Here is a 10,953-nt window from a genome sequence, read left to right on the forward strand (position 1 = left end):
TCAAACTAAAAATACGAAACATAAATCAAAACCAAAAAGCAAAATAAAACACAAAATCCAGTTCAGTGAGGTAAAGTGCAGTGGCAAACAAAAAAAAAAAAAAACAGCAGCCAAGTCGAAAGAACTCAGTGTGCTAAAATTACCTACAAACAACAATACGCAAAAGGAGCCAGGCAGCTGGAAGACCGTGGAAGAAAAAAATAGGAATTGGCAAGGAAAAGGGGCATATACGTACATACATACGTTAATCTGAAATCAAAGTGAGCGTATTAAGTAATTTCATTTCATATTTAGTGTATGCACATTAGAGTGGGTTAATTTTTTTCTCGACAAAGCGGTTATCAAAATCGTAAACTACGATAAATTCTAAGAAAATTTGCCCAAGAAACCATGGGTCTAAGATGAAAATCGAGCTTCCGGTTTTTAGCGAGAAAATTTCGTATATTGTATTTTAAAAAAAAAAATCCAATTCTTATTCCACTGTCGATTGTTTGCTTGTTTTGTTGCTATCGAAGCTAATTTGCTCAAATTTGGTATGTGATGTTGTATTTAAGCAGAAAATTCGACAGTACAGAAATTTTTTATAGGGGGCGTGGCACTGCCCACTTATGAGTTCATATGTAAATCTCTGGAACCGCCCCACCGATTATATGAAAATTATTATATGAAAATTTTGGCATGTCACCGCCCACTTTTGAGTGCATATGTAAATCTCTGGAACTACTTTATCGATTTCGTCTAAATTTGGTACACATTTTAGATTGTACCTAGTTAGGTGAGATTATGAAAATGATTAAAATTTGGCAAAAACTGCGGCCACCTCTCATATAGCGGTATTTTTCTGTACGGTCACTGCTTTATGTTTTCGACTCTAGGTGTTGTTACTGTTTTCCTCTTCATTTATTAAAAAAAAAAATCAAATCATTCCAATTTCTGTGACACTGTCGATTGTTTGTTTGATTTGCACTTGTTTTCTTTTTTTCATTTTATTTGTTTGCTATGATTTTATCAACTTCTCAGAGAAAGCAAAGCAACGCTGATGAATTACTAATAAAATAATTGTTTCCGAAACCATCGTTTTAAATTATTTTAATACAATATTACAGTTAGAAGTTTTTACTCAAGGAAGAAGTGGGTGCCTCTGATTTTCGCGATTCTAACATCTTAAAGCAAAACTTAAGCTTATTTTAATTATGGAGTCATCTCCTATATTAATTAGTTCTTGTGCTAATGATATTACATTATCAAATCTCTCGGAATCAAATTTGGTGCATATGCCAGATCCAAATTTTAGTGCTTTTGGTTTGCCAAGTGCTTTACACGAACTAAACTTGCCAACTTGCCGCGATGTTTTGAAATATTTTTTTTTGAGTGATCGGTCTAAAAATAGAAATAAAATGTTTTTGTGCGCATCTTTTACTCCACAAGTGGCGGATAAGTTGATTGAAATTTGGAGCAAATTGAATATTGGCATAATGACGAAGAAAACCATAATAAACAAGCTGAAAACCTTGCTGAATAAATATTTTAAAGAAACAAAAGGCACGTCTACATCTAACAAATACACCGCATTTATCAAGTGACCATAATTTGCTTCAAATTGTGGTTACCCCTCGATCCCCTCCCTCACCTTATGAGAGTCCATTGCGGCGATAGCGTACCGCTGGTACTGACTGGAACCAATATAGACTCTCGGTTAGGAAAGCGGTATTTAGTATACCGCTTAGAGAGTTTGAGGAGTTGGGGGTCGACGAGCAAATTGCTCGTCTCTATGAGGTTGTTTGGTGGGTATGAGTGTTCCAAGGTTAGTAAATGGTGGACGCATGAGTTAATGAAGAGGAGGACTGTCAGGCGATTGAGCTAACGCGGGGTATGTGGTCGGATAGGCAATTTGGGTTCAGGAAAGGACGCAGTATAGAGGATGCGTGGTTTTTTGTACAGAATGTCGTTAGGGAGAATGTCAACAAGTATGTCCTTGGCATATTTGTTGACTTCAAGGGGGCATTTGACTACCTAAGCTGGGATCGAGTGGTGCAACGGCTGGAGGAGCTTGGCTGTCCGGAAATTACTATTTTTCGGACAGAAAGGCCTCTCTTGTCTTGTTCGAGGCTGCCCGCAGGGTTCCATCTGTGGTCCATATATTTGGAACCTTATGATGGACACTCTGCTTGAGCAGCTCGAGCCACTCTGCAAATGTTGTGCGTATGCGGACGACCTTTCTTTTTATGGTTGAAGGTCGCTCGAGGGCGGAATTAGAACGGGCGGGAGGAGATCTCTTAGAGATCGTTAATCCTTGGGGTTTAGGTGTGGGGGTAGACATATCGATGGACAAAACGCTGGCAATGCTGATGAAAGGTAGATTGTCACCGATTGTCCGTGTGAACGGGATCAGCATCAGATATGTGATGCAAGTCAAGTATCTGGAGTTGACCATAAGTGAAAGGATGTGTTTTACTCCACACTTTGCGAATGTGAAGGAGCGATTGCAGGAAACCGTAGGCAAAATATGACGTATTTTGAGGAGCGATTGGGGTCTCGGACGTCGTGCTGTCCGCACCATATATCGTGGCTTGTTTGTGGTCTGTGCCACATATGGAGCCCCTGTATGGTGGGTGGCAGCCACGACTGTCTTGGGGTCTCAAAAACTCCTCTCAATACAGCGTTTTATGATGCTTGCTTGCTTGCCTGTATGTTGCACCGTCTCAACGGATGCGATGCAGGTTTTGTTAGGTGCACCCCCTCTTGACCTGATTGTCATACAGCGTGCTGTTGCATTCAGGTTAAGAAGGGGCTTGAGTGTGTCATTGCTGCGGAACGACTGGATTTCTGACGATGATGTGAAGAGGGAGGTATATCTAGGGAGCAAGAGGCTTCTAGATGATAGGGTTAGGTGTAGGTAGGTGTCCTAAGACAGTAGTCCTAACGGCCGAGTGACGTACGAGTACATTCGGGACGTTGGGTTCGTTGAGGATAAAATCAGACAAAATCTGAAGTCTAGGTTTTCTGCTTACGGGGCATGGGCTTCTGAATGCATTTTTGCATCAGAGGCACCTATCAGATACGTCAGGGTGTTTTTGTGGGGCGGGGTTAGAAAATTGGTCGCATTTAATTGTAGAGTGCCCGATGTACTCGGATATTAAGGATCTGGGTGGTATGGGGATTAGCTGGACTGATGGACGATTAGATGTTAGTGGTGTGATCTTCACTAGTCGGAATACCGAACAGTTAGGGTTGTTTCCGCGTGAATTATTTAAGCGGCGAAGGCGGTTAGCTGGAAATTAGGATTTTAGTTTTTTGTATGATTGGTGTGTGTAAGTGATGTATGTATGGGATCCAACCCCTGGCCACCAGTCGAGAGCAGTATGGAAGCTCAACTGGTAGTAGTTTCGGCTACGAGGTCTGACCGGAGACCTAGTTCTGGTACCACGGGGAGCAGGAGCCCTTGGAGGTAACTCCAACCTGTTCATGCGGACTGGCACCTCGGAGAGTATCGTGGTGGTTGTGGTTGAAACCCAAATCGCGGGAAGAACTGAGTTTGTCAATTGAATGTGGAGTTGCAGTGCAACCGGATGCCGGACCCAAAACACGGCAGAGGTTTTAGATGGGCCTCGAACCCGACCAAGGTGGTTAGTGTGTCCATTCCACACTGCCAATTGGTACTGAAAATGCTTAGCATTCTCAGGGCGCTAATCAACGCATTGATTTGATCCGCTGTGCTTTTGAGCGCAGTGGAGTAAGGTGGTCGTCAGCACGTAAAACACACCGGACGTTGATGAAGATCCTGTGTTTAAAACACCAAATGCAGAAAGTCCAATTGTTATCAAGCGCGGCCCGTATACGAAAAGGCTTGATACCCCCAATTATGCTATGATGTGGGACAGATTCGGTGTGTCAGACAGAGTTACTGCGTGTTTGGCTACGGCACTTTTTAAAGATATAGTTTTCAAAGACGACAATGGGGAACTTATTATTGTGGACAAATGTAAAGTAGCGCGAGAAAAGAAAAAAATCAGGGATTCTGTGCGTCAAAAACAATGCAGGGATTCCAGCGTGCTGGCATTCTCATTTGATGGTAGAAAAGATGAATCATTGACAATGGAGAAGGTTAATCATAAGCTTCACCCAAAAGTGGTTAAAGAATCTCACATCGTGGTTGTGCGAGAACCTAAAACCGAACTCTTGGGTCATTTAACACTCAATGCTGAGGACGCTGGTACAAAACAAAAGCTGCTATATGACTTCTTTGTTAAAAAGAACTTAGCTCTTTTCGATCTGGTTGGTATTTGCTGCGACGGTGAAGTCAGCAATACTGGCACGGAAAACGGCATATTACGACGGTTTGAAGTACTGTTAGACAGACCATTGCACTGGTTTGTTTGCTTGTTACATTTTAATGAGTTACCTTTTCGCCACTTATTTTGCGCACTAGAAAAATCAACTACAAGTGGACCGCGAACTGACAGTGGAGCTCTGACAAAATTAATGGGAACCTGTGATCAGATTCAGGTAAGCAATGAATTAGTACTTTAATAAAGATCTCTATTTTTGATTCTAAATAAGTAACTTGTTCTTTTTGTAGGTAGTACCCGACTTTCAGCATATTTTGCTGGGGAATATGCCTCCTTCCTTGTCGTCAGAACAGGAAAAAACTCTTTCAACGGACGTTAAGTACTTGTATCGGATAGCCAACGCGATTCATAACGGTTCCTGTCCAGAAGATGTAGGCAACGTGAAACCTGGACCCATCGTTCACTCTCGTTGGTTAACCAAAGCTAGCAGACTTCTGTGATTGTACGTAACAACAAATTCACCATCCGAAAATTTAAGAATTTTAGCAACGTTTGTCATGAAAGTTTACATACCTATATACTTCAATGTTAAGTATTACAACTCGGTAATATATGGCACTTCACTCTTATGTAAATATATTTGTTCAACGCAATATTTACCACAAAATCTGCGCGAAATTGTAAATAATGTTGTTCAAAATAACTCATATTTTGCACATTCAGATAATGTTCTACTAACAATGCTTTTTGATGCCAGAAAGGAAGTGCGCCAGAGGGCTTTAAAAAAAATTTTGTACTATCGTGAAAAACTTTACGACCCAACAAAATTAAGACCAACCAAATTACAAAAAACCAACTATACATTTTGACTGCACTGATTATGTTGTGATGATAAACTTAGATAACAGTAGCATTTTGTCGGAGCCGCCCTTCACTGCAAACATACCCTATGACCATTTGCTCGAATACATAGAATTTGACAATCCTCCATTTCCGGATCCTGAAATTCCTCCACATATTCAAGGAACCGAGCGCTTTGTGCAACTGCTGACTAGGGATTCACCTCGAACTATAGAAAAAAATCGCGATGGTGTTATGGCAGTCACGGTTGCAAGTCGAAACGCAACATCTAGGATGGACAGCAAATGCAACTTTAAAACTAATTAATTCTGAACTTTAGAAGTATATTAAATTTTGTTTGGCCCTTAACAGTTTAGTTTTTGCCTTAATACGATTTTGCTGCAATACGATTTCGCGGAAGATTAAAGCTATTAAAGCTTGAAATTTTATTTATTATTATTTTAATTTGGATAGGTAACATATACACACACCGACCACAGCGGCCAACGACCATACCACGCTGAATACATCGGTTCTCGTCCGATCACCGAAGCTTTTTAAAACGCGATCTAAATACTATCTATATATATAAAAATGAAATGGTGTATAGTTGTAACGCTAAAACTCGAAAACGGCTGAACCAAATGAAATACTTCCTTTGGGGGATTTGTTTGTTATTACCACGCGCAGGTCATGTCTTAAAATCAGAACAAAATATTAAGGGGGCGTGGCACCTCCCATACAAATTGAAATTTTCAAGTCGAATATCTTCAAAAGTGTTTAAGGTAGGAACATGAAAATTGGTACACAGCTACAGGATAACAACACCACTCTCAGCTATAAAACCGGGGGCTATCGAATAAGGGGGCGTGGTACCTCCCATACAAAATAAATTTTTTAAGCAGAATATCTGTGAAAGGGTTCAAGGTAGGGACCTGAAAATTGGTATAGACCTTTATGGTATCAAAAGCCTTCTAACACATAAAAGAAGGGGTAATCGGAAAAGGTGGCGTGGCACCTCCCATACAAACTGAATTTTTCAAGGTGAATATTTTCAAAAGTGTTTAAGGTAGGAACATGAAAATTGGTATATAGTTATAGGAAACAACACCATTCTCACCCATAAAACTTGGCGTTATCGAAAAAGGGGGCGTGGTACCTCCTATACAATCTTTAATTATTTTGGTTGTTAATCCACCATATATTTATCTCATTTTCCACCTAGCACGACATTTTGGTTGTTTCTTGCTATTTTTGTTTATTTATCGGTGACAGTAGCGGTTATATCGTAATTTTGGTTGTGTTACGTGCTATTTTTGGTTTATGGAAATGGGAGTTTTATGAAACAAACACAAATTTAATTAAACGTCAATTTTGCTTTGCAATCGAACACGCAAAATTTAGAGGGCAATAAAAATGCGCCTTGCTTTACTGATATATTGATAAATTTTGTTTTAAAAAGTGTGTTATTTAGTGAAAGTGATTTAGCGTGTTGGCGAATATTGATTTATGTACATTGGAATTTATCATTCAATTGATCTGCTTCCTTAGTTTAATTCATTCATTCTTGGAGTTTTCAAAGGTAAGTTATTGGTCCGTAAAACCTTATATGAACTTTATGCAAATGAATGATCATTTCCAATTAGATATTTGTTACGATGCCAAGAATCAGTACGTATGGTAACACTTCTCGGAGTTCCCAGGCCGCAAGTAGAACACGAAATAGCAGAGCACGTCAAAGGGAAATTGTTATTGAGAGGGTATCACCACGAAATAGACTGCTGGAGAATAGCACGCACCAGTTAGAAGATGTCAACCAAACATACAATCAGCAAGAGCGATTTAGAAGAAGGGAAGTTCACAATCAGCAACAACGATCGAGAAGAAGGGAAGTTCGTGCTCGCCAAAGTGATGAAGTAAGATCACAACATGCGATTATTCGACGACAACAGCGGCAACATCTTTCGTTTGTGAACATTGAACGGGTAGGTTTTCGATATGATCCAAACATTCAATATAGCGCATCTGTTCAAATCGGTCAGATGTCAGTAGTTTGTCAATATTGCAATGCAGTCAAATTTCAAAATGAACCGCCAGGGTTATGTTGTGTCGGGGGAAAGGTTAAGTTGCCAGAATTGCTTCCACCACCACAGCCATTGTTCCAACTGCTTTACGGTGAATCTCCTCACTCGAGCCATTTCTTAAAGCACACTAAAATGTACAAGGATTGTTTTCAAATGAGGTCGTTTGGCGGTGAAATTGTAAATGAAGAAAACTACAATCCAACGTTTAAGGTATTTTTGCCAAACAATATTCGACAGAAACTACAGAGCTTTCCTCCAATTATACACGTTCATGGGCAAATGTTTCATCTCGCTGGATCGCTGTTGCCGCATCCAGATCAAGAACACAAATATCTCCAAATTTACTTTCTGGGAGATTCACATGATGAAGTAAATCGGCGTTGTGCTATCTTCAATACAATGAAAAGAGAAATAATCGAACAATTGCAGCAAATGTTACACGAACACAATGGCCTCATTAAACTGTTTACGATTTCGTTGCAAGGTATGCTAACAGATGATCATAGTATAATCATACAAGCGGACAAAAGACCAACAGGGTCACATGAAAGACAATATAATGCACCTACAGTTAGCGAAATATCAGTTGTTGTTGTTGGAGAAAATTTGCAGTCGAGTGATATTGTTATCAAATGTAGAAATCAAAACGCACTAAAACGGATAAGTGAGACACATCGGTCTTACGACGCAATGCAATATCCGCTCATGTTCTGCCGTGGAGAAGACGGATATCACTTAGGATATAAGATGATAAATCCGGTGAATGGTTAGTAAAAAAACATTTTTGTTTGCTACTTCATATAGGTAATTTAAGCTTTTAGGTGTCGAGACAAATAAAAAAGTCAGTTCAATGAAGTTTTACGCATATCGAATGATGATTCGCCAAAACTATGACAACCACTTACTGAGATATAGACGGTTATTTCAACAGTATGCAGTTGACATGTACGTTAAAGTTGAGACAGAACGACTAAATTACATGCGATACACCCAGTCGAAGTTGCGATCTGAAGAGTATATTCACTTAAGAGATGCAATGAATGGTGATGCGGATATTACAGATATTGGTCGACTCTATATTTTGCCATCGACATACATTGGTAGTCCTAGACACATGCATGAGTACTCCCAGGATGCGATGACTTACATGCTCAATTATGGACGGCCAGATTTGTTTCTTACATTTACTTGCAATCCAAAATGGCCAGACATTACGAATCTATTGCATAACGGTCAATCCCCAAGCGATCGCCACGAGGTTACAGCACGCGTGTTTAAACAAAAACTCAGATGTTTGATGGACTTTATTACGAAAAAACGTGTATATAGCACTGTTCGATGCTGGATGTACTCAGGGTTTTTTTCAAAAGAGCTGCTGCGAATCGGAAATGGACAAGTTCCGATAGATCCTTGCAGTGGATTAATATCGATTCCAACTACTATTTGCCAATTCACATCTAATAAATATGAACTAATCAGTAGTGTATATCCAAATATTGCTCAAAATTATGGTAACTACGATTGGTTAAGCACGCGCGCAATTTTAGCAGCAAAAAATATGGATGTCAACGACTTGAATTGGACGATTCAAAATCAAATTCCGGGAGATCTGCGGTCATATAAATCAATCGATCGCGTTGAAAATGAAGACGAGGTAGTAAATTACCCAGTGGAGTTCTTAAACTCTTTGATGCCGCCTGAAGTGCCGCCTCATAATTTGCGTCTCAAAGTTAGGTCTGTAGCTATTATGCTACGGAATCTTCATGCTCCCAAACTGTGCAATGGTACTCGACTGATTGTGACCAAGCTAATGGACAATTTAATAGTGGCAAGCATTTTGAAAGGCCCGTTCAAGGGAGAGGAATGCTTACTTCCCCGAATTCCATTAACTTCAACAGATTTGCCATTCCAATTCAGACGTTTGCAGTTCCCAGTGAAACTTGCATTTGCGATGACAATAAACAAGTCATAAGGGCAGTCGCTGGAAGTGTGCGGCATAAGTTTAGAAATGTCTTGCTTTTCACTTGGCCAGCTCTATGTGGCGTGTTCCCGTGTTGGAAAACCTTCCTCACTGTTTATTTACGCCGCGGATCAGAAAACCAAAAATATCGTGTACCGTGCAGCCCTAAACTAAATATGTACTAAAATTATATATTTTCGAGACTCGATTAAAACTAATAAAATTGAATGAGAATAGTACAAACTTAATTCTATTAAATTGTCAACAAATCCCGGACGCGATGTGTCAGCATTATTGAAAAGAGTAGCATTTTTCAAGCAATTAAATTCAAAAAGCATTAATGTACCCTCGAAAAAAATATTTATCAGGCAGGTTCTGGCAATTTCAGTAAAATTTGTAAAAATTTTGTCAAATTAGGTACAGAAGGTATTTTCCACAAAATTTCACTCGGAAGTAAATTGCAGAACCTGCCTGTATATCATGTTTTTTTATTTAAATTTTTTATCAAAAACAGTTCAAAAATCTTAGCAATAATTTTTTCTTCACTATTTTTCAATATTGGGAATTTGTCAAGGACAAAAAAGGCGGTATTTAAAGTATACGCAATGAAATTAGGAAAAATTGTTCATATTCCATTAAAACCAATACCGGTGTAATTTTTGAAATAAAAAAACATCTATTTTGGGCAGAATGAAGTTTGCCGGGTCAGCTAGTTATTTTATAAATATCTAATTTATTTTTAAGGGTCACAACGTTTTATTTCTTAAAATTACAAAACCCATGATCTTTTACATTTCTTGTGTATTGATGATTTAATGGCCTATTTCATAAAAAACTTTTTTAACATTAATCTAAACATCAAAATTAGACCGTCATCTATACAGCTTCTAAAGCTGTTGGAATTTCCTTTCGAACAAATCCAGACATAACCACTTTTGTTAGTTTTCTTAAAAGATTCAGTAACATTTTTGAATGTTTTAAATTTGTGTAGAGCACTTTCTTAAAATTGGAAGTATATATATAGAGATCTTAGATCAACTTGATATGCATCACAAAAAGAACGTTATATACATATACATATGTATATGTTTTAAGGTACGGTCTTCCTAGTTAAAACTTAGCGAAAACCAGTACCAAAACTATGTTGTAAAATTCAAATTTTGTCACGTAAATATATATTCTATACCATTTCATATATACATATCTTCATGTATATATCCTTGAATATATGTATATCTACTTACTTTGGTCCAACTCAAACAAACCAAAAATTCAAATATTTACTTATGACAAATTTCTGGCAGTACCCCTTATGCTTTATAAAGTAATAAGCAGGACTGCATACAGAAATTGAGAAATATATATTTGAATATATAAAATAAAAACTAAAAACAGAAACAGAAACAAAAAAAAAAAATATATAGTACATACAAACACAAGTGCATAGGTAACATACCTGCACATTACTCATTTCGTTTTTGCGCACTTTTCGCAGTGCTAACCTGCACCAATGCACCTGTACGTGACTTGCTAGCTTAAATTAACCATTAGAAGATTTTTGTATTTCAATCTAAGTTTGGTTTTTGAAACGTGAACAAATAAATAAATAATTGGCGCCCAACGTGCTAGTCGCGAATTAGTTAATCGAGTAAAGGCCCTCAAGAAGTGCCTCGCGCCGCGACTGACAGCAGAACCAAGGGATAACTTCGGTAGAAGAAAGCCCGCACCCAACGAAGAGTGCGCAACGTTGGACCCTAAGTAGCCCCGGCAAAAAGGAAAA

At 38.6% G+C, this 10,953-nt stretch overlaps 1 protein-coding gene across 1 annotated transcript; it reads left to right on the plus strand.

Moving 5' to 3' along the window:
- Nucleotides 1–5,212: 5,212 nt before the first annotated feature.
- LOC125779935 (uncharacterized) lies at nucleotides 5,213–10,339 on the plus strand. Its single transcript, XM_049461135.1, has 2 exons — nucleotides 5,213–7,979; nucleotides 8,035–10,339. The coding sequence occupies exons 1-2, from the start codon at nucleotides 6,788–6,790 to the stop codon at nucleotides 9,183–9,185; spliced, it is 2,343 nt and encodes a 780-aa protein (XP_049317092.1). The 5' UTR covers nucleotides 5,213–6,787; the 3' UTR covers nucleotides 9,186–10,339.
- The last annotated feature ends 614 nt before the right edge of the window (nucleotides 10,340–10,953 follow it).

This window comes from Bactrocera dorsalis, unplaced genomic scaffold (assembly GCF_023373825.1).
Source record: "Bactrocera dorsalis isolate Fly_Bdor unplaced genomic scaffold, ASM2337382v1 BdCtg009, whole genome shotgun sequence".
Classification (NCBI taxonomy): domain Eukaryota; kingdom Metazoa; phylum Arthropoda; class Insecta; order Diptera; family Tephritidae; genus Bactrocera; species Bactrocera dorsalis.

What these genes read in the sequence shown, in the direction of transcription:
- LOC125779935 (XM_049461135.1), top strand. Translation starts at nt 6,788, where the DNA reads ATGCCAAGAATCAGTACGTATGGTAACACTTCTCGGAGTTCCCAGGCC. An exon ending in GATGATAAATCCGGTGAATG is followed by an intron (nt 7,980 to 8,034) that starts GTTAGTAAAAAA and finishes TTAAGCTTTTAG; the next exon opens with GTGTCGAGACAAATAAAAAA.